This window comes from Amblyomma americanum, chromosome 11 (assembly GCF_052857255.1).
Source record: "Amblyomma americanum isolate KBUSLIRL-KWMA chromosome 11, ASM5285725v1, whole genome shotgun sequence".
In the NCBI taxonomy this organism is placed as follows: Eukaryota; Metazoa; Arthropoda; class Arachnida; order Ixodida; family Ixodidae; genus Amblyomma; species Amblyomma americanum.
Genome location: NC_135507.1, coordinates 110,417,355 through 110,441,842, shown reverse-complemented (window position 1 = coordinate 110,441,842; position 24,488 = coordinate 110,417,355). Strand labels below are relative to the sequence as shown.

The 24,488-nt window shown below is 47.3% G+C and overlaps 1 protein-coding gene across 1 annotated transcript in view; it reads right to left on the bottom strand.

Moving 5' to 3' along the window:
• The window catches only part of Polr1A (RNA polymerase I subunit RpI1), a 345,140-nt gene extending 321,261 nt beyond the window's left edge, over positions 1 to 23,879 (bottom strand). The window contains exons 1-3 of the mRNA XM_077642305.1: positions 23,532 to 23,879; positions 11,966 to 12,093; positions 5,990 to 6,462 (exon numbers count right to left, since the gene is read on the bottom strand). Coding sequence (XP_077498431.1) covers positions 5,990 to 6,462; positions 11,966 to 12,093; positions 23,532 to 23,694 — 764 coding nt within the window. The 5' untranslated portion in view covers positions 23,695 to 23,879. The remainder of the gene's footprint in view (positions 1 to 5,989; positions 6,463 to 11,965; positions 12,094 to 23,531) is intronic.
• Between the last annotated feature and the right edge of the window lie 609 nt (positions 23,880 to 24,488).

Below are 24,488 nucleotides of genomic sequence, written 5' to 3'. Positions count from 1 at the left end.
CAGGTTGTCTCACATCGTGGCGCCGGGTTTACGCCGTCCGTTCGCTGTAACCGATCAACAGGCCTTAATGACATTCGTTATATGTGTGATTTTGTGCCATTGAAACAATTTTGTGCCATTGAGCTGCGCAACTGTGTACGTAAACATATGTACCACCTACTTTGTTCCCTCTGCCAATCATACTTTGACCTTTCGTTCCTACTCATCATGTCGGGTGACGTGGAACTAAACCCCGGACCTGCAAACAGCGATACATCTACTTCTCTTGAACAAATATCGCAAACTCTGTCGCGCCTTGAGTCAACCCAGTGCACAATACTCAGTGAAATAGCATTAATTCGTGCTGCACAGAATAACATAGAAAGTCTCGTCAATGGCCTTTCCTCCCGCGTTGACACCCTCGAAAAAACAGTAGAAAAGATTCAGGCCGCAGAGCCGAATACATCCCTTAGCTCACATGGCGACGTTGCCAAGCTGACATCTGAAATCAGAACACTTACGGAAAAGTGCGAAGATGCGGAAAGTCGTCTGCGGCGATCAAATTTGCTATTCTTTGGAATTCAAGATTCCAACAATGAAACATGGGCTCAGTCTGAAACACACATTGTTACTTTTTTATCGGAGAAACTAAACATCGCCATCACAGCTGACGACATCGAAAGAGCACACAGGTTGGGCCGTTTTCAGGCATCCAAGAATCATCCCATTATCGTAAAATTTCTGCGCTTCAAAGATAAATCCAAAATCCTTGCCGCATCATCAGAATTGAAGGACACGTCTTTTTCCATTAGAGAAGACTTATCAGCGCGAGTGCGTCTAGCAAGGAAAAAACTTTACTTATACGCATCCCAGTATGAATCCAAGTTTAAGATCCGTTATGATAAACTGGTCATGAATAACAAACAGTTCATCTACAAAGCTGAGTCCGATTCAGTCACCGAACTGTCATAGCCATCCAAATGCGCACGTGTTTCAACTGTTTCACACGCACCTCATCACAGCCATAACCCTCAAAAAGCGCCAACTGTTAACACAGTATCTATCATGCTCTCAAACGTTCGCAGTTACATATGCAAAAAGGAAGCACTGGAAACCTTTCTTGAAGATAACGATACTGACATCGCAATAATGACTGAATCATGGCTTAGCCCAGATATTCAGGACCACGAACTTTTCAGTAATGTCGTCACTTACACCATCCATAGGCTTGACCGTGTAGGGCGTCGAGGAGGAGGCGTTTTGGTATTTATGAATCCCAGACTTGTCTGTCAGCGCATAGCAACTAACTGTCATCACGAAATCATTTGCCTTCATGTTTCACTCCCGGCTAACACGCTAATACTTATTTCTTGCTACCGCGCACCCGACTGCGATAATTCTTTCGTTGATGAACTTCACTCAGTCATTTTAAACTTGCATCCCCGCTTTCCACGTGCGACCTACTTATTGTCCGGCGACTTCAATTTCCCTGATATAGACTGGAAGAATTTCATTGCTAAATCCACCCTATCAAAAAACTTTGTCGACCTTGCTCTCACGTTCAACTTCACTCAGATGGTCACTGTGCCAACTCGTGGTTCTAACATTTTGGATTTGATTCTCGTCTCTAATCCCGAATTAATTAAGTCTGTTCAAAGCATAAAGGGCGTAAGCGATCACAACATTCTCTTATTCGACCTCTCCATTACGTTACAACATCGCCAACCTGAAACCAAGTACATCAGGGACTACAACAAAGCCAATTTTAACAAGATAAATACAGAACTAGATGTCTTTCTTCAACATTTTAGTCCCCTCGCTAATTATAGAACAGTTGAACAAAATTGGTCCTTATTCAAACACAAAATACTGTCTCTCATCGACAGGTTCGTTCCCCTGGTGCGCATTCGAGGGGATGCCAGCAAGCCTTGGTTTTCTAATTCATTGCGAAAACTAGCCAGAAGAAAAAAGCGTACTTTTCGGGAAGCTAAGCAAGCGAATTCTCCCCAGAAGTGGTCTTCCTACTTTAAAGCGCCACGTGAATACACGGGCCAATTGAAGCGCTCCAAACGAAAGTTCTTCCACCAAGACCTTCTAACTATTCTACGCGACAAACCGCAAAAATTTTGGAGCATATTAACCCCGAAACGCTGCCGCCACACATGTCATTGACCCATTCTGATGGCTCGCATGTACCAGTTGACCAGTGCGCTGAAGTCATCAATTCGTATTTCGCTTCTGTGTTCACTCATGAACCCACTTCCGACGTTCCCTTCCAACCGTGTTTTAACTACTCCGAAATGCAGCCGGTCACAATCACATCTGAAGGCATAGCGAAACTAATAGATAACCTTAAGATCTGTAGCAGTCCAGGCCCTGACAACATATCGCCTAAAATTCTAAAAGGTACCAAACTGGTTTCCAGTTTGATTTTACAGATAATTTTCAATCAGTCTATCGCCACAACATCAATTCCAAGTGACTGGAAAAATAGCACCGTAAACCCTGTACACAAATCTGGCAGCCGTTCTGACACTTCGAATTACCGCCCCATTTCTTTGACGTGCATCTCTTGCAAACTGCTAGAACATGTACTGTATTCAGCCATTGCATCACACCTTGACGCCGATTCTTTTTTCTTTTCGAATCAGCACGGTTTCCGTCGAGGCCTTTCATGCGAAACACAGCTATTCGAATTCACAACAGACCTTCACCTTAATCTCGACTCCGGCTTTCAAACTGACGTAATTTATCTGGACTTTTCTAAAGCATTTGACTGCGTACCCCATCGTCGCCTCATGGCCACACTTTCGAGCCTTCATCTTGACCCGCTGGTTTTATCGTGGATCCACTGTTTCCTCTCTAACCGTTCGCAACGCACTGTAATAGACAACCACCATTCTTCAGCTACAAACGTCATTTCGGGTGTTCCTCAGGGCTCTGTGCTCGGCCCTCTTCTTTTTTTGGTATTTATTAACGACCTTCCTTGCAACATATCATCGTCAATTCGCCTATTCGCAGACGACTGCATTCTGTATCGACGCATATCATCTAACAACGATCAAGTCCTCCTCCAAAAAGACCTCAACGAAATAACCAACTGGTGCACCCGGTGGCTGATGACGTTAAACGTTTCAAAATGCAAGTACATGACAGTATCACGTAAACGCAATAGCTTAAATTACCAGTATTCTTTAAGGTCAATCCCCCTAACACAAGTCGAGTCCTACCGGTACCTAGGAATAACAATCACTAGCAAACTTTCATGGTCCGAGCATATTTTAAACATAGTAGCTGAAAGTTCAAAATCGCTCAACAGACTGAGAAGGTACCTAGCCGTGTCCCCTCCATTCATCCGCAAACTCGCTTATGAAACATTCATTCGTACTAAACTAGAATATGCCTCACCCATTTGGAACCCGCACCAGTCATACCTAATTGAAGCATTAGAGTCAGTACAAAGTCGTTCAGCCCGATTTATTACTTCATGTTACGATCGCACAACCAGTGTTTCTGGCATAAAATCATCGCTTGACATACCGCCACTGTCTTTTCGCCGTAAAATTTCCCAACTCTGCCTTTTCCACAATTTATACTACAGTTTTCCTCAATTGCACTGCACATTTCTACTCCCTCCCAATAGAACATCTCGTCGTCTTTTTAACAGCCTGAGCCTACAGCGCTTACATGGTTCCACCAATGCCTTCCAAAAATCCTTCCTGCCATCCGCCATTGAACTGTGGAATGAGCTGCCTGATGTTGTTGTAACTGAGCGCGATGCAAATAAATTCAAAACCCTGCTTTTAACTCATCTTTTTCGTTAGCGCACTTACAGTGTAATGCCCGACAATTTTCAGTACCACCTCTGCACATGTTACATTTTTGAACCCTTGTCTGCTAATCTGTTTTCCCGTTTTCTTCCTGTATATATAGCGTGATGGCCACAGTGTACCTGTGATTGTTCCCTTTTTCATTTTTCAATGCTCTTTTAACAATTGTTTTGCCTTCTTCACTGTTATATTTCAAATGTTCCTATTGTTTGTGATTTCGTATTTTTGCTCCCCCCTTATGTAATGCCCCACCTAGGGGTCCTTAAGGGAAAATAAATGATGATGATGATGATGTTTTGACGGTTGCGCAGGTCTCGTTCGTTATAAGCAAAATTTTGTCTTAAGTGGGGCCGTTATATGTGGGCTCAACTGTAATAGTAGAAAAGAGGAGCACTCCTTTTTTCCTTTTCTGGCGAGTGCTCCTCTTCACTACTATTATGCTCCCTCCTCACCAGACAGGATTCCTTCAAACACTTGACTACACTTACATTATATATCAGCCAAAGTAAGCCAGTTCGGGTCAAGCAAAAGCATAGAAAGTCAAGATAAACCATGCAACACTAGGGCTAATGGTGCTAGCACACGATAATTCATGGTTAACCCCAGGCTAAAGCACCCTAGGTTTTTTTGCTTGCACATCTACACACTACCCAAACGATGAGTGTCAATTGCCTACCATGCCTGCAAGGAATTTGGTTTATAAAATCAGCCGCACGATTATGTGGTCACGTGTCTCACCGGGGACAGAAATAAACCAAGAGATGTGTTCCTGTTATCTAGAGAGAAGTACAACTTTTTTGTTGTACTTCAACAAGCATCAGCCAGAGTACAGTGCATCTTGCCCTCCCTCGCCCTCACCTCATCATGTCTTCCCTCCCTCGTCCTCACCTCACCGTCTTTCCTCCCTCACTCTCATCCTCACGAATTTTCAAGCACCTATCCTCCCTCACCCTCACCTCAACAAGTGAAACCCTTAACTGGTGAGGGTAAGGATGCCCTCGTGAGGATGCCCACCTCTCATTACACCTATCATTTTCCTTTTCATAGCTCACTGCGTTGTCCTTAACTTAGGCTGAACCCTTTTCGTTGGCCTCCACGTTTCTGCCCCATAGGTGAATACTGGAAAGATACAGCTGTTGTATACTTTTCTATGCACAGTAACAAAAGGAAAAGAAACGGGCTTTCAATCGCACTTTCAGGTAAGCAGTGTTGGCGTCCATCTGTAAAAATCTGCTTTCGCATAATATTCCATGGTTAGCAATGCTAAACACCTTCTTTTTTTTATTTCTATAGTCTTGACTGTATTGTTGCCTAATGCTTCAACTCATTTCCATGTGCTATCACCAACAACATGTTAAAGATCTTCCATCCACCCCTTTTCTCACAGAGACAATAAATTTTTGCTTGCGTGTTTTCTTCTTTTAAACGATGCATTAGGCATTCGGATGCATGGAGCACCCTGTGGTATTCGTGTATGGCTGCTAAATAATCTATAATTGAATTTCTTCTTGGCGCTGTTTCGGTTTCATCGACTCAATGACGACTGTGAAATCAAGTTTTTATTTATGAATACTGTCAACCCTCATTTGAGGGTCATTACAGGGAGGGAAAGTGAACAGAAAAAAAATGCATATATAACCATGGATGAACAAGCTTCTTTGAGCATACAATACAAGAGAGCATTGAAACGCAACACAGTTCACACCACTGTAGAACCACTTGCTATACAAAAAGTAATATTGGACAATCAAGTTGATGTTTTGGTCATGTGATCCACTAGAGATACTGTAGTATAATTGCAGACAGGTCATTTTTTGTCATTCCAGACCTTGGAAGAGGCTGGAAGAAATGTCGTAGTGAATTGAAACTACATATCAACGATGATATTAGTTTTTCTAGTGGATCACGTGACCAAAACATCAACTTGACGTCAAATTCGTCGGTCAATTGATGAAACCAAAACAGCATGAGAGACGAAATTCAATTATAAATTAATTACCAGTTGTAGGCAAATACTACCTGGTAATCCATGAATTCTAATGTATAACGCATCGTTTGACAGAAGAAAACGCACAATAAAATTAGGTGCCTATAGTCCTTTAAAGGTAAATTATGGTGGCAATGATGATGATGCTACCCACAGCAGTTCTGCTTCTGAAGCATAAAGCCGACAAACCCACCTCAGTGACGCCGAGGAGATCGGTGGCTTCACGACTGGCCGGATCTTGCTGGTGTACACGAAACGGCTGTTGTTGTGGAGTGACACAGCCCGGCGCAGCTCACCACAATGCGGGCACTTACGCGGTGCCCCCATCAGGTGCTCCCGGATGAACGTCTTCACTATGCGCTGCCGGCACTCCACTACATTTTTCACGTCCGCGGCACGGCGCGCCTCGGCTGCATCCCCCGCTCCATCCACAACAGACGCGACGCACTGCTCAATGCGCCGCTCCAGTGCCGAGCCGATGGTGGTTCCCCCCCGGAGTTTGGCACGGTCGTCATCGCCGACCAGGATCTCGTTAGCAACATCTTGTAGCTCCTGAACTGCAGCAACCGCGCCGTACTGCAGAACCTGCAGCTGCGCCAGCGTCACCTGGCAGGCGACCGGAGGAGACAGGAGGCGGTGGCAGGAGAGGCAACTGCCACGGACCAACTGCAGAGAGACACAGACAGGAATATCCATTCATTTTTCAATTTCCTGCCACACATAAAGCTTGAGCCAATAACGGAGAGCAAACGTAGGGCTTTAGCCAATGATCGAGAGGGCAGCAAACTGAAAAATGTAGTGGAATACTGACCCTGAGCAGCCGTAAGGTGTCAGGTTGAAAACACGGCCCTATTTATTAATTTATTTACTTATTTAACCCTGTACCAATATGAACATCCGGTTAAAACTATTCCACAATATCTTTACAGGTGCTTAAGGAAAGAAATGTATACACTTGATCCTGCCTACAGGTCTGCTCGAGTTGACCGATCCCTAAAGCTCCGAGAATACAAGTGCCTAGTAAAAATATTTTAGCACTCCTTTTTTCCTAAAACCATCCATGACTGGAACAACTTACCAAAACAGATTGTCTGCCATCCAGTTCTGAGAATGCTTTAGCAAAGTTTTTGTTTAACAAAATGTCATGTAACCTTTTTTCCTGTGCACTTCGTCTACATGTTTAATAAACAGATTATTGTGCCAAGACAACACACACAAGAAAGAAGACACCACGGGCGCTACTTCAACTGTTTAATGAGGGTGAAAGCACTCGACATATATAGCCCTCCAAAACCCAGCGCGCATGTGCACACGTTGTGGGGTTTGAATGGGGAGATAAGTACGTTCTCCCCACTCAATCGCGGCTGACACGGTTCAAAGCCGCCCGAACCCCCACCCCGTGATCGCGTACGCTACCGAGTGCTCGCCGACCACGGCAGGCCTTGCTCTGGGGGAACAAAGGAACGACACATTGGCTGACACAAACAGGCATTTATTGCTACAGAAACAATAACGCCAGCTAGCAACAAGGTACGCTAATGAATCGAGGTAGTCCGACTCACCAGCAAGGTTCCGAGCGAATGTTCGCCCGCGCTAGGGCAAGGGATATAAACTCCGCAGGCCGGACGGGACGCGTACGGGAGCCTGTCTCCCCGTCGCTTCCTCCCCGCCGGCGAAGAGCGGAGCCGCGAGCGACACGTCCGCCCGGTGCCAACGATCCCAGCCCAAGCCCCTCTCTCCCGCGCGCGGGCTTTGGCAGTCTCCGCGCAGCGACGCTGGCGCCCTCTCTTGCCAGTTAATTTAACTCGCAAGGGAATGCGCTCAGCCTCGAGGTGAGACTGCCTCGCGGGAAAGCGAACTCAGGGGGCTGCAGGGCAGGTCCTCACATCCCCCCAACCTTAAATAGACCCACGCGCCTGAAAGTACATGCTATGGAGGAGTCTCCTGGTCTTCATGTCCTTGAGGCATGTCTTGCAGCGGAGGTCACGCCGACAGCGTCCACGCAGACTTCCGCGGTATTCCGAAGGCGGCGTGAAGGTCTCCGCTGGGACGACTCGCATGGCCCGCGGACTACCGTGTCCGCAGGCCCGCGAATCGAAGGCCGGTGGGAAAACTGCAGGCCAGGATCCTGCAGTAGTCGCCAGGGCAGCAGCAGCCGGAGGTGACTGCTGACTGGTCTCGCCACAGCTGCCCCGGATGATTGCGGCGAACAGGATACAGGCCGCTCCATCGCAGCAGGGGGCAGCGAGACGATGTGCACCGGACAGCAAGCCTGGGTGGCTCCACCGAATCTGCAAAATTGCCGAAACGCTCTCGGCGTGCCTTTAACGTAGGTCACGGGAGGGGAAACGGCATCCGCAAGGGCCTTGTGGCACAATGCCTAACTCGCTAGCAAAACGTGTCGGCGGCTGTGCAAACGCAAAGTTCGAGTGAACAAAGCCCTTTCTTGAGTTGAACGAGACTGCTCAGTTCGTGCGAGGTTACAAAAAAAAAACGGGCGGGCAGCAAAGTGCGCCCCCTCTCAAAGACACGGTCCGGTGGCCGTGTCTCTTTTAACGTGGTGCAGGCAGCTCCGAAAAGCCTCAGGCCTAACTACCACTGACAACGACCGTGACCGCCACAAAAACCCGAAACGGGTTATGTGCGCGCAGCCGCAAGGAGACGTCAGCTTTGTGGGGTGGTCCTACTCCGCTCACTGCACAAAGCAGCTTCTGAGCGGTTGGCGCCCACCGTATCGGACGGTGTCGGAGCGCCCGGTGCCGAGCTGCAATACCAGCGAGCTCGTAGCGGCACCTGTGGCCCCAGGCCACCCGGCTCCCGGAGCCGCGACTCCCAGAGTCGAAAAAGATACAGTAGAGAAAATATATACAGAAACTCGGACCACCCACGCGGCTTCCGTACTCACTCGCTTCGGGCTCGGCGACTCCGCGGGCGCTAGGCCTCGCGCTCCCTCGATGAGGACCAAGTGATTCTCGCGAAGTATCTCCAGGGAAAAAAAAATGTGCTGAGCATGTCGAAAAGTTCAAACATGCTGCAGCGCAATACACCTCGCACTCAAGAAAGCATGCCGCAGGCCCTAGCGATCAAAATTCACTCTGGGCCTAGCACTTGTCAAGTCCGGACAAAGAGCGTTCCTCGAACCGAACCGACAGTCGTCCAATGTTCCAAGAGCAGGCCCCACGTTGGGCTGCCAGATGTGAGGGTTGAATGGGGAGATAAGTACGTTCTCCCCACTCAATCGCGGCTGACACGGTTCAAAGCCGCCCGAACCCCCACCCCGTGATCGCGTACGCTACCGAGTGCTCGCCGACCACGGCAGGCCTTGCTCTGGGGGAACAAAGGAACGACACATTGGCTGACACAAACAGGCATTTATTGCTACAGAAACAATAACGCCAGCTAGAAACAAGGTACGCTAATGAATCGAGGTAGTCCGACTCACCAGCAAGGTTCCGAGCGAATGTTCGCCCGCGCTAGGGCAAGGGATATAAACTCCGCAGGCCAGACGGGACGCGTACGGGAGCCTGTCTCCCCGTCGTTTCTTCGCCCCGCCGGCGAAGAGCGGAGCCGTGAGCGACACGTCCGCCCGGTGCCGACGATCCCAACCCAAGCCCCTCCCTCCCGCGCGCGGGCTTTGGCAGTCTCTGCGCAGCGACGCTGGCGCCCTCTCTTGCCAGTTAATTTAACTCGCAAGGGAATGCGCTCAGCCTCGAGGTGAGACTGCCTCGCGGGAAAGCGAACTCAGGGGGCTGCAGGGCAGGTCCCCACAACGTACAAGGCAACATGGGCTTTAAGTAAAAGTCTTATCAGAGTAGGCACGAAAGAAAATTCAGCTGAGCCTCATAAAAGAAAACCCGACGTGACACTTACACAGTCCGGACCTATTTGGTCCGAACACAGCTCTAAAATGACAGATCGGTTTTCCTTTACGAGGCTCAGATGAAGTTTCTTTCATGCCTACTCTGATAAGCTTTTACTTGAAGCCCATGTTGCCTTGTACATGTGCGCATGCGCACTGGGTTTTGGAGCGCTATATATGTCGAGTGCTTTCACCCTCACTAAACAGTTGAAGTAGCGCCCGTGGTGTCTTCTTTCTTGTGTGTGTTGTCTTGGCACAATAGTCTTGTTATTATGTATGATCACCAACTAGCCCAGCAGTTAACTCTTCTAAAGTCTACATGTTTCATCTACATTTTCGTAAATACGCTGCAAGATTTTTTTTATTTCTTCCTTTAGTCACATTATACTGTTTATAACCACTTGTTGCGAGTACGCTGTTGAATGTCTTAACTCGTAACATTGCATTTCCATGTTGCAATGAGCTACCTGTTCTGTTATTGCTGTTTTCCCCCTCTACAGTAATGCCCATTCGGACGCTGTAGGTATTTGAATAAATAAATAAATGCATAAATAGCATTACAGGTGGCTGAAGAAAAACAATACAAGGTAGTAAGGATAGACACAAGTGACAAAATAGAACCTCGCGAATGTGCTCAAATCAATCATCTCAACAAAGAAACAAATGACTCATCTAACGCAGCAGTAGCAAAAAGCAGCATCTACTCGGTGACAAAAATTAATTCTCAACAGCGCTACACAACAGGATCAGGCATTGGAAGAGACAAACACGGCGCTCAACTTACAGCTGGTTTATTAGAAGATAGGAAGTCAATTTATACATTCGAACATACGCGCACATGCACACTGTCATGCGTTGGTGCTCAGATTACAGATTTGATGACACTGAGTTATTTTTTCATAATGACAAAACCACCAGAGAAGTTGCTGAAGCCTTCCATATCTTCAGAAAATTCGAAAGGATGCATTAGCAAAACGTCTCTAGTTTTGTCTGCAAAAGAAATGACCTTGCTACACAAAGTGTAGCATGGAAGGCGGGTACAACATGTGTGAATGTTGTGGCTTTTTGTAATCTGAGCATCAATGCATGACAGTGTGCATGTGCGCTTATGTTTGAATGCATACACTGACTTCCTATCTTTAATAAACCAGCTGTAAGTTCAGCACCGTGTTTGTCGCTTCCAATGTCCGGTCCTGTTGTCTAGCGCTGTTGGGAATTGTCACGAGCACCAACTCGCCCAGCCTGCCGTCCATCTACTCTGTTCCGTCCTCCGGTAGTAAGGGCATTTTCAATTAGTATGATCTGCAATAAAATTAATTAAGCCTTATTTATGTAATCCAGACGTGATGAAACATAAATGGGTCTTAGTATGTGTTGTCCTGGTTTTTCTTTTTATGAAATGCAGGGCTCTCTATGATGTCACCTGCTCATTTCTGTAATTCACCTGTCCCCATCTGCACCGTGAAAGCTTTGCGTTTGCACCATCATGGCAGTGCGACGTCTTGTGCAAGCCATCTGAACTTTCATCGAAAAGCATGTCCCAGGCTAGGCTGCCTTTTCCAGAAATTACATGCTGGAAATTCTTAAACTAGCTGCTGAAAATAAGTTTTGAACTGTTTTTCTAGCTCACATATGCCAATCTAGTACTGTACACACATATTTAAGCACAGATTCCATGGTATGTAGTTCTATACAATAATGCCTTTGTTTCAGCGAGAAAATGTCTCGTGTTTCTGCAGATTAAGCCACAACTCTTGTTTGCTTTAGCTGCAGTAAATCAACATGAAAATCCCACAGCACGCTGGAAGCACTAAGATACTTGTGCTCAGTTACAGACAGCAGCAAGTTTGCCCTATTAATATTAATACATGTGCACACAGTTGAACCTCGTTACAAAGGAGCTAAAGGAGGCCAGCGATTACTTCGTTGTGGCCCCTGTTGACCGAGCTTCCCAGGAGAATCGTCACTCCTTCGTTATTTCACTGTAAACCCTTTCATTATATAACGAGGTCCGACTGTAGTTACAAAACGAGACATGTACGTTCCGTTTTATGCATGCCTAGTTTCTAATATGTCTACCCAAGCACAGCCATACGGCTACAGAGGAGCTTCCACACACACTTCATAGGTGAAGAAAAAATTACGGATCTACACCACCTTGGGGGATTTCCCAAAACAATGGACCTATATTTCTTGCTTGCACAAGCTGCTATTGAACATGACCCAAGGGGAACTGAGAAATGCAACTGCATAACCATCTGTGTGGGACCACCCATCCACTAGAAGCATGCTGAAAGAACACTGTTGCACCTGGTAGAGGGTCCTGACAAAGACTGGGCTAAACACGAGCAGGGGCATCTTGATATACCCAATGTGGCCTGGACAGTGGGTGAAGCCAAGGCCACACGTGGCACACACCTCGTCACGGTCACTGGGCCCTGCAATGTAGCACATACCACATGCACTGGTGCACACTCTGGTGCTCTACACAGGCACTGCACATGAAATAAACAGCAGCAAAAGCACTGAAAAACTGAGAAGTGGTCGTCCAACAAGACAAAAAATACTGGCGGGGACACTTAAGCTCTGCTACGACAAATTAAGTGTGGCGTGATAGCGATCCTGGGTGGTCTTTGAGTATTGGAGTCAAATTTACAAGCTCTGTGTGGACCCTGTAACTTGCGAATAATTTCTTTTAACTGCCGCTAGCAGCAGCTCGCAACAACAGACTAAGGCCACACCTGTGTGCCCCACAGCAATGACACCAGGGCGAGCCTTGGGGGGGGGTGTGGTCCCCTTCTGCCTCAAGCACTCTTCTTTTCCTCTGTGTGTACTACAGGAGGCACCACTTTCGCCCTTGCTGCAATCCTGGCCACTGCCGTTGTGAGGCGAGGAAGTTGAATTGAATCCGGACACTGGTTCTGTTGATGTCCTCAGTGGTCAAGCTACGACATCTACTGAAACAAACTCAGCTCACTTTTTATGTCTCACCTTTTGCCACTTGAAAGCAATTTTGAAAACATACATACGCACAATGCAAGCTTATCTAAATAGGGTTCAAGTCCAGCAAAGCCAGGACCATACTGCGTGAACAAACACTATAAAGAAAAATTGATGATTTGGAGGAAGCAGACCAACCAAACAACCTTGCTATTTTTAAGACTTGACCGACAGTGGTGACATGGCAGTGAAATCTGAGGCATTGACTGTGTAATGAGCATCTTTATTTTCTGTTGGTATAGAAGCACACACGTTCAGCTCCAACAATAAACACCATCCGGCACTTGTTCAGTTCTCTTCATTCAACTCAGTTCTTGCTGCTCATGCTTAGAGGGACAAGAATCGGCACGTCCAAAGATTTCAACCGCCCGTGAAAAGCGCAAGACGTAGCTGGCATATGCCATAAGGTCATAAAAAAGCACAACAAAAAAGAGTCATTTTTCACAGTTTCTCACGGATCACTGGTTGCAGATCACCGGTTCCATTCACTCCCTTACCATGCTGGCAGTAACTATGCATTGCACCCTTTCCACCACCACTCCTCAAGACAGCCCACCGCCACTCAAGTCACAATCTACTTTACATTCACAAATTAGAGCAAGTCCTCATACCATTTGCTAAACTTTCCATGGCACCATTCAGTCTCTTGGTCGCGAGGAATGCCACATTTGTAGAGCCGCTTAGCCTCAGATGGACCCGTCCCGTCCCCATCTCCCCTTCTTGCAGCGGATGCCTTTTTTCACGCCATCATGGGCATAACCAGTCTTGAAGAAGCTTAGACAGGTACGGCGGTCGAAATCTGTATGGAGCCAAAGAGGTTGCCGAGCTTCGGGCATGCGGGAGAGACACTTCGTAGAATCAAGTGACCATGAAGTGCTTATTCCTTTCACGACTGTTTTTTCTTTCTGTAAAGAGCCGAACGTCTTGAGTGATCGTTCCTTCGGCATACGTTGATCTCGCATGCACGTGTGCGAAACAGAAAACAAATGTCAAGGTTAGGAATGTATTAACTTCTGTGCGGTAAGGAATGGTAGTGGTGCTTGTGCTGTTTGTATGTTTGGTTGCAACCTCTCCTTTCCCAAATGTTTGGCTGGTCGAGGGAACTGCAGAGTTTTGTTTTCTTTTCCCCCAACCATTGTTTAGTCGATATTCTTTCCCCAATCTGTGATTAGTTGGCGGAAACCTTAATTTCCTTTCCCTAACCATTGGTTAGTGAGGAAGGTCGCTTGTTATCTTATTGGTTGCAGTTCCCGCTAACGGCGGAGACAGAGGGGTTAAAAGTAAGCGCTCTGAGTTGAACCGGGGCTGAATACAACGGTTTTGTCATGTTGTAAATGGTTTTCTCCTTTCTAGTTGCTTCTTGTTTAATTTATGTCGTAAATAAATAGTTAATCTTCTGCTTTCCTCGAGTAGCATGAATGTTTGTGAGTTAGAACCACCAAGAAACCCCGTCATCAAGAAACCCCGATTTCATCATCAACAAGCTGTTTCCTCTTCTTCTGTTCCCTGAAGCAGAGACTCAACTCCAATCATGGCACAGATGGTGCAGCGGCTAAGTGATGCGCCACTGCCTAGCAACAGCTGCTTGATCACTGAGAGTGATCAAGGCTTCCGTATGGAAGCCGAAACGTCTTCGTTTTAAACAACAACCTTTTGGTCGGCGTTCCTTTTTCTTCATACATGAATCTTCTACCCGACCAGACGAGTTTTCGTCAGGCTTTAGATTTCAAGCTGACCCCATCTGCCCACTGATGACATCAGGGTAGGGGACGCACGGTGAGGCGTGTGGCCCTAATCGCTTGCGAGCTACTACGACAGTGATTTTTAAAAACTATTTTAAATTGTAGGGCCCATGCAGAGCTTTCAAATTTGACTGAAATACACACAAAGACCCCCTCTGCAGATCTGCTCCAGTAGAATATGCCCACTGAAATCATTTCAGGGTCCCTTTAAAGAGGTGAGAGGCATCTGACAGGACACATCTAAAGGATGCTCAAAGTTGTCTCCACACTGCTCAGCTGGTTGAAGTGCCCTGTCAGCAAACACACCAGCAGTGGAGAGGTGCTGAGCTAGAAGTGTCACTCAGCCAGTCCCCAAAAGGAGAAAAAGCAAAGACAAGATGGTGGTCCATGTGTTTAGAGAGTGAGCAGCCAGCTTTTTGTCCCTCATCTAAAATGAGCACTGCACTTCTTTGAAATGGTGCCTTCTGGGCATCTTGAAAGCCTTAAAGAAAGTCTTCATCAAATCCCCATTCATGGCCAACTAAGCTGATATGGTCAAACTGATGAAGGGTGGTAATTTGGGCCTGCAGCTGGTTCATCACAGAAGCACTTGTGTTTGTCTTCCTTCTGTCGCCCATGCGTTCTTTGCGCTGCATATTTTCCTCTTCCGACATGGTACCCACTTGTGGACACGCAAAAAAGGGGCCATTCCCTCACAGCAGGAGCCAGTCATCTCTGTTCCGCTTTGGCCGCATAAATACATTCTAGACTGCCATTTCTCTACGACACCTTTTCCTTCTTCCAACACCAGCAGCTTGTCGCACTTGCACAGTCCTGTAGTGCAGCTCTTGACACGCCAAGCCTGGGCTGTTGTCCATGCAATGCATTTGCTCTTGCTTTGCCCCCACAGCTTGTTGGTGTCTGCTCCGCTACTGCATGACATACAGGCATTCCACTTTCTCCGACAGTCATCAACAGAACTTCTCATTTTCAGACTTGGTCCTTGACACTTGAGCTGCCAACGGCTGTTAGCACTGACTACTTCAGACACAGAATTTGCAAACAAATTAATTCCAACATTATTAGAATAGCACAAAGACATGAAAAGGGCAAAGTCTGTACCATTTTCCCATGCACGTCTTTTTGCACTGTTCCGATGATGTTGAGCCAACTTGGCCAAGCCTACACTTTATCCACTTGCTCCAGCAGTCCGAACCTGAAGTGAAGGCCTAAAACCTAAACTGAAATGCCACTTTCTAATTGCAGCGACTTTTTCGTAAACACTCCACAAGGCCTATCGCTGTGCTCAATACAAGTTTCATTGAACAGGACATCCTTGATGCCTTCAGCTCAAGGCGATTCAGGAAGGCACATGTTAGGTAGGTGCAGAGCTGAACAATACTTCAAACAGTGTCCTGTCTGAGTTATCCTTGCTGACTGCTTCGCTTTCATCTTTGCTTCCAATTTATACGGCTGATTGCTGCCTCTCCATGAGAAGGCTGATCCCAAGAGCTGCTAGTGCAGCAGGGAGATGCAGAAGAAGATATGGAAGAAGTTAGCGCAAAACTTAGACAGAGACCAAGAAGAAACACACAAGACGACAGACGAGCGCTACTACCAACTATTTATTGGGGCGTAACACCCGGAATATATAGCCGAGCATGCAGACAGTTGGAGGCACACACGTCATACACCCGCGTTGTGACAAGGCGAAAGCGTATCCAGAAACGCACATTCAGAAGAATAAATCTGCAAGGAAGGATCACTCGCACAGCGATCAGAGAGCCTTTTGATGTGGAAGGCCTCCAGCACAAGCCGTGCTGTAACATTGGCGCTCCTGCCCAGAATCTTAGTTTTCTCAAAACGTGCCCTACACGTGCGGTCACAGGAAGAAATATGCCGTACAAAATTAGCCGTTCTGTCGTTGTTTTCTAAATTTCTATCATGCTCCCGTAGCCGGTAATTAATAAAACGGCCAGTTTGACCTACATAAGAAGACCCACAAGAAAAGCGTACACTGTACACCACCCCTGTAGCGCATTCAACATAAGAAATGCCATGTTTCTTTTTGCAGCCACCCTCACAAACGCCAGAAATGCGTCGGCAAAGCTTTGAAAGCTTGTTGGGGGCTGAGAAGACTAAGGGCACGTGGTGCCTGCCGGCAACCTTCTTGAGGTTGTGTGACACTCGGTGAACATATGGAACAACCAGCGGCTTTGATGTCGAGAAATCGGGTCTTCTTTTTTGAGCGCCTTTTTGTTTTTGCAGGAGGGTTTCAGCAACGGCAGATATAACCGGACCAGGGAAGCCTACCGCCAAGAGGCGGGAAACCTGATTATTGACACTCTCCTGCATGCTATGAGGGCACGACTTAAGAAGGGCAGACTCCAGGCAGAGTGACGCAAAAGCTCTTTTCACAACTTCCGAGTGTGAAGAGTCGTATCTCAACAACTCTTTGTTGGCACGGGGGGAGTACATCCAACACACGTGGCTACCACAGAACCTAAGCTTCAAGTCCAGGAACCTTAACTGTTGATTATCAGGCAATTCATGTGTAAAAACCAACCCTCGTCCTAATTGATTAAAAACAGTTAAAATCTGTGAAACAACCAGGTCAAGGGATGTAAAGGTCCCAACCCTTAAAAAGATTAAAAAATCATCTACATATCGAAAAACTTTTAAAACCGGACCATCACGTAAGGTAATTTCCAATGAGAGGTCGATAAAACCTAAAAAAATATCACATAAAATTGGCGCTACAGAAGAACCAATGCATATACCTTTGCGCTGCAGATAAAACTGGTTGTCATGAATGATAAAGGTAACATTCAAGTAATACTCTAAAAGCTTTAGAAAATTATCAGTTGAAATGCCGGCATTGTTCTGGAACGCCACCGCCCCCGAGCTTTCGATACACTCTCTAACAGAGGCCAACAACTCAGCATGTGGCATCGAATAAAACAAATCTTCAATATCGATAGAAAAGGCAGAACATATCTGATCGCTGTTTTTCAAAAAATCGGCAACATCAGCTGACTTCTTTACCCAGAAGGGATCATTAATAGGCAGACGTTTAAGCTTGGAAAGAAGAAATCGACTGACATGGTGTTGCCATGAACCCTTCTCACTTACAATAGTCCTAAACGGCATATCTGGTTTATGCGTTTTGGCCGAAAAAAAGACCTACAAGGAATTATTTGAACTGTTATCAATAGCATTCGCTAAAGGTGTCAGCTGCAAGCTCTTGCAAAAGTCAACAAATTTCGTTTTCACTCTTACTTTGCTTCGTTTGACAGGCAAAAAGTTTTTGCCTACCGCCTCAAGTGCTTTTTCCTTAAAAAGGCCATTAGGTAAAACAACAAATTTGCCATCTTTATCGGATTGCAGTAAGCACAAATCGTGGCTTTTGAAATGGTGCACCACGAAGCAAATGAAGCAAAGTAAGAGTGAAAACGAAATTTGTTGACTTTTGCTAATCTGCCCACCTAACTTTCTGCCATCCCCTCATATGGTTGCCTTCTTTTGGAATCCACTCCGTTACATTTACAGACCAGCGGCTATCTTGCCTTCGAAGTACACGCTTTGCCCAATCCCATTCCTTCCTCTTGACTTGGACTAGAATGTCATTAGCTCGCGTTTGCTCCCTCACCCACTGTGCCCTCCTCCAGTCTCTTAACGTTACACCTATCATTTTTCTTTCCATGGCTCGCTGCGTTGTCCTTAACTTGAGCAGAACCCTTTTTGTTTGCCTCCACGTTTTGCGCCACAGGTGAGTACCAGTAAGATACAGCTGCTGTATATGCACACGGCCCTCAATTTCGGCCGACCAGGTCAAGGTATCCTTGACACACATGGACCATCCCTCTCTTAGTGCAGTATTGCCCACCTCCATGCTTGCAGCCTTCCTTCCTCATCTGGAGGCTTGAAAAATGACCACTTCTTCATGCGACTTATACCTGCTGTTGCAAAATGGTACAAAGCACTTCTCAACTGCACAGTACCATGAGGCGTTTCACTGAGCGACCTATTCACAAGCGATTGTGTTGTGTTGTGTTGGGTTTTATACCACATAGGTGACTAAGGCCATCATGCGCCTTAAGCTCAAGGTATTCACAAGCGAGAAAAGAAAAACGACTTCTTCTCAAAAGGTCTTCGCAGAGGAAAACAAGGTGCAGCGGGCACCGACGAGAACGTGATTAGGTGCAAGTCTGGTGCGCTCTCACTTGCCACGGGTAGTCACTATAGGCATGTACAAGTCCAGAGGGCAGCAGCGAATGCCTTTCAACGGTCGCCCTCCAGCCACATGGCGCCACGCCACGGTTGCAATGCAGCAGACAGCAAAGAGATGGTCCCCATCGTGTTCCGGCTAGGGGTGTAGAAAAAGTGCAGGTTCACTAGTGCTGAGGAGCTCCCTGCCCACAACATGCAGACAAAGGATCTTTTCTTGCCTAACCTTAGCTGCTTTTCCACAAAAAGTGACAAACTGGAGGTGCCTCCATGAATTCGGATAACTGCGTGACAATCAGTCGAAACCACTGAATGGAGGGCCTCCTCTGTGGGGTATTTGCCCCTGCTTTCTTGACTTGTACCCTAGTTGAACAATTCCCATTTCTCTGCACACAGCACTGACCCGCACCATTCCCTCGGCTAACCCATCATTCACCGGGTGCCGGTGAATTGGAAGGACCTAAGAACGTGCAGTGTGATATAGTCAGTTGCAAGCAGCAATGTTAAAAAATGGCAGTGGCTTAGCTCGGCTATGCCAGGATATATGTAGCGAAAGCAAGTGTGAAACTCCCCAGTTGGCCTTGTTCACATATTCCACAACGTATGAAGCACAGGCATAAACGTCCAGTGTGACATGTAGGTCCATGTTTGATTTCAGCACCGAGGCTATCCAAGGATTGAAGGGGTCGCGTCACTCTTACGCCTATTTTCTAGGCTAACAGCACGTTGTTCTTCGGTTTCTTGAGCTCGCCACTGAAGTCTCTTGGTCGCATTCCATCGTTCATCACGGGCCGTCTTCAGTGAAGCAGGACTCAAGTCTCTCCTTTGGCTGCTGTCGCTGCTGCTAGCGGTCGAGACACCGGACGTTAAACGTGGCCTGTCTCACGGCGGCGTTTAGCCAGTCGTTCGGCGCGCTGTTTGTCTGTTTCCAGGGCGATTAATTTCCTCTTCATCTCGTTCCGCTGTCGATTCCAGGCCTCTTCCAGCTTATCAGAACTGTCGCAGTCCATACTGTCGCCTCAACTGCGGTTGCGGTGCACGCCAGCTCTCCTTTTCAATCCTGCAGCTGTCGAAGCGAGCGGAGGCGAGCGCAATGACGAGGAACGCGGTATCACGTCCTACCAAGCGGCGGCGGCGGCGAGCGGCGCGGTGTGACGTCATGCCAGATGGTGCGGCGAGCGCGCGAAGCACAAGGTCTCCTCGATTTGACTGCCCTTTCTGCACCAGTTCAGGAAGTGCGGCACTCTCGCACTCGATTTGACAGTGCTGCTAGTGCCACCTGCACATCGACACTCGATTCGACTTCGTGCTGCACGAGTTCTTCTGCACTGCTGCACTAACCTTCCGGTGAGTTCTCTTATCGTGCAAGTAGTGCAAGGTGCTTGGCGCGCTCCGTAGCAGATGGCTCCGCAGCCATGCTACGGTGGCTATGCTTGTTTTAGTGAGCGGCGCTGAATCCATGGTTGAGAGAGCCGCGTACCCGTGAGAGACGCGGCATCTGCGCCGGGCCCTCACCAAACAGCTGAAATGATAGTGCGCGTACGTGTGTGTATGCACGCGTGTCTGTGTACGCATGTAAGAGACTGACTGTCATAGCGCACGTAGTACATACTACGTATGTGTTCTCGTCTTTCTGTCCAGCCTCGCACGTTGCTTACAACATTTCTCTTTTGTGTGCAATTATTATTATAGACGCAACACGATGAAGCGCTTCCATAAAGAGGCAGATTGTGAGATGTTTTATAATACGTGGGCGATCGCAACGTCTGTGACTCGCTGCGACATCAGTACGTCCGCTTACGACAGCAACTGGGCTTGATCGAGTTCGCGCCGTAAGCCCACATCTTCACCTGCCAGTTAGCCTCTGACCGTCACGTCGCCGTCACCGTCCGCCGAAAGTGAACGCGATTGAGTTGAGTTCACCACCCTTGGAATTAACAAATTCTATAGCCGCTCCACGAGATGTGCCACTTCGAGCAAATTTGCACAGCATTCAATGCAAGCTAGCAGAAACACGCGACAAACACCAACACATGACGGAACATATTGCGCTACGACTCCAGGACGAACAAAGAAAGAGACAACACGAGCGCTGACTTTCAACTGAAGTTTATTCATTGCATGTGAAGTTCTTATACAGGCTGAATATCGCAGAAATACTACCAGGCTATCATGCCATGAGTCACCACATAACACTTACGCCTTATGCCAAAAGACCCTTTCGGGATTAGGAACTCTGCAGCTCTTGTACAGGAGCTACAGCAAGGCCTACTAGGAGCAAACATGGCCTTCTCTGTGGACATCGAGGACGTTTACTATTCTATCCCTCACGACGAACTGTTTCATGCGGTGAGAGAACTGATTGAAGAGTGTGGTGAACTGGCCTTTCAAACAAGATGTGGAATCCAGAGTGAAAGTTTTTTTGGAGCTCCTTGATATGTACCTCTCTTCCACTCTTGTCGAGTTTAACAACAAGTTTTATATTCAGAAGAAAGGGATCTGCATAGGTGCTTGTGTAGCCCCAGTGCTCTGCAATATTTTCTTAGCAAAGTTTGACCACTCGCTTCGAAGTGTTTTGGATGACGGGCATGTTCTGCGAATTGTCAGATACGTTGATGACTTTTTAGTGCTTTTAAACACTGGACCTAATGACTCCTATCAGATGATAGTTGAACATGTTTTGGGTGCCTTTAGGCACTGCTCATCCCTTCTGAAATTTACTCACGAATTAGCCACTAACAACTCCATCCGTTTTTTAGACTTGCTACTAACCTTTTCTGGAGAAGGCCAGGTGTGCTGGATGTATTCACCTAGGACAAAAAAAGGGCTCTTACCCTTTGACTCTAACTAGAGTCACTAAACTTTATTTAGTGACTAACTCTAACCATTCGAAACTAGTCAAGAGAGGTATTGCTAAGGCTTGTTTCGAGAACTCTGCGAAAAAAAGTTGCTGTCACACCGTGTCAACCAGTGTCGCTACGCAAGCCAAACGCCTGTCTGATGCAGGTTTCCCTGCAGAAATGTTGAGAGCGGTCGCTGAATCCGTATCAAAAGAGATGAACGGCAGGGTCAAGAAGGGAAATAATGATGCCACTGACAAAAGGAAAAAATTTCAAGTCATGCCTTATTTGCACAAAGTGGCGCACAATGTTAAGAAAGTCGCCGAGCGCCAGGGGGTCAATTTGATTTTTTCAGTGCCTGTCAAGCTTTCAGGACTTTGTGCACGAATTATGCCTGGCGGAAACAAGACGCGTTGCACGACCAAACATAGAACCATGTACGCAAAGTGCCGGACTGAAGTGATTTACAAGATTCCGCTGACCTGTGGAAAATTTTACATAGGTCAGACGGGTGACTGTGTGAACGAGAGGATGTGCCAGCACAAAACAAAAGTTGGCACTGGTGAAGATGGCAATCTTGCTTGGCACTGGCAAGTGTTCCCCACGTTTCTCTGAAGTCACCATTCTGGGCTATGGGAAAACACAGAAGGCCCGCGAAATCTTTGAGGCCTTTCAAATAGCAAAACATGGCGATGCTTGCGTCAGTTCACCATCGATAGCGCTGACGATAAAAGAACTTGATTATTTGAATAAGTATGCTTGAGCGTCTGTCCTGCCTTGGCGCATGCGTTGAGATTACTCGGCGGTCTGTACTCAATAAAGAATTCAGTTGTTAGTCCAGCCGTTGTCCTGTGTTGTTCTCTCCTGGTGTGTTCGTCTTTTTTTGACTGGTATTTTCTTCTTTAACATGCCATACAAACAGGCCCACCATTCTGCCCTGCTTTAGTGCAGGAAGTGCAGCCAAATCGAGGAGACCTACAGTAACCTTCCGCGGCGAGGCGCGCGTTGTGACGTCACGTGCCTTGATGGAGTACCGCCACGGCGAAATTGCGAGTTGGCGGCCAATAAAGGTTTCGCTTTAAAAAAAAAATTTAATTTTAGGATCCTCGCAGAGCCTTTAAATTTGGCTTGAATGCTCAGAACGGCCATCTATACAGATCTGTTGCATTAAAATATAACCACCAAAGTTATTCACAGTCCCGTTAAGTGAAGCCTCTTAAATGTCGTGGATCTAATCTGTTCAAGCTTCTGTGAACACGATTCAAATGCTGCAATGTACCCTGTGGATGGTTTAGTGGTACTGGTGACTATTAAGATATGGCGGGAAAGCGCATGATTGCGGCGGTTTTCGTACGACTGAGCCACTGTCAAGGTTCCTATTTCCGGGCCCAGTATAGTAGAGAACTGCAAAGAATGGCCAAGCTCCTCTCTAATAACAAGAAAAAGTTCACTGCAGAAGAGACAGCAATGTTTTTTTGAGAGTTCCTCATGGCATAAGCAGCGCTTGCAGAGTAAGCGCACGTGCCGGGCGCCTGGTACAAGTGCAAGACGGAACGTATGCAGCCCAGGACAACACATGAGTTCTTCGTTATTAAAACAAGACAAGGACGCAAGAAGGGGCACCCTCGCCCAAGATGGTTAGTAGTAGCGCTTGTGATTGTGTCCTCTCCTCAGACCCTCGTCCGTATTATGCATAACTTATGAGAGTAATGTTGCAAGCCAGCTGGCGAGACATTACTAAAAACCGCATCAGACACAGGCAGGTGACAACACAGGGCGGTGTTACCGCCTGCGTCCGTCCTGTGTGTGTTGCGGTTTTGAGTCGTTATGCCAAGATTCATGTTTGTCCTGTCTGTCTGCGGCTGCACCATCGCACTTTGCTGCGCTTTCTGAAGCTAATGCTAACTTAATCATTCGTGTTCCGTGCGCCCTCTCTGCGTTGTTTCGCTTGACTTGTCCTGGTACAAGGCGGCCCAACAACACAAACGAAGACCGCCAAGAAAACGAATGCCAACACACCTCGCGTGGCTGCGAGGCGACTCACAGACGCGGTTCGCAGACAACGTAGGGAACAAAAATAAGACTCACCAAGCAAGGCATCGTGAAGGCCACCTTTCGTCGGGTGTCCCACAATGTCAAAAGTCTCAGCGCAGGTTACCTCGAGCACGCCTTGGCGCAACAGCTCTTCAGTGCTGAACACACTAAAGCTCACGCTATTCACGCAACGGTGAGGGATTTTATCGAGATCCATAGCTGAATGTCCGGTCGCTCAGCTAAGCACACAAGAATTTAGCACGATGCATCCGGAGTAGCCGAACATACACACAAAAAAACAACCTCCAGCACCACGCTACAGCGCACTATCATGCTACAGCATGTAACAACAAGGTAAATCCGCCTTGGTAACAACTGAAAGCACATGGCACACTGTACAGTGTTGCCAGATGCGTGTTTCCAAAGACACGAAGCGGCGGCAGCAGCAGTTCCGATTACGTCACTAAACTCAAAAACACAAGCAAAACAAAACGATTACGCGCTTACGTTTGTTTGAGCATACCACTTATCGCACAAACTGAAATGCATTGTTAATAAAATGATATGCTGAATTAAAACTACCTCACAGCAATCCACTCTTTACATGGATAGATGGATGGATGGATGGATGGATGGATGGATGGATGGATGGATGGATGGATGGATGGATGGATACGGCTGAACCATAGAGCTACTACTATAGTGCCTACTACTACTACCAACACTAGAGCGAAAGCGGCGTCAGCACTCCCATGTAAACCCTCTCCACTTTTTCGTGGACGACGACAGCCAAATTGAGGGTGTTGCGACAGCCATCTTGTTACTCCGCTCAAGGTCCCCTAGAATATCAACGTTGTAGAATATCCTACTAGTGTGTCGAGCGGAGCGCTCTCCCAATGGGAGAGGGTGGCCGCGCGCGCGATGCCTGCCAACTTTGGCCGCGAGGGGCACTGCTCGTCGTAAAGGTACCGTCGCTACTGGACATGCCGCAGTCGTTGCAGTTGCGTTGGT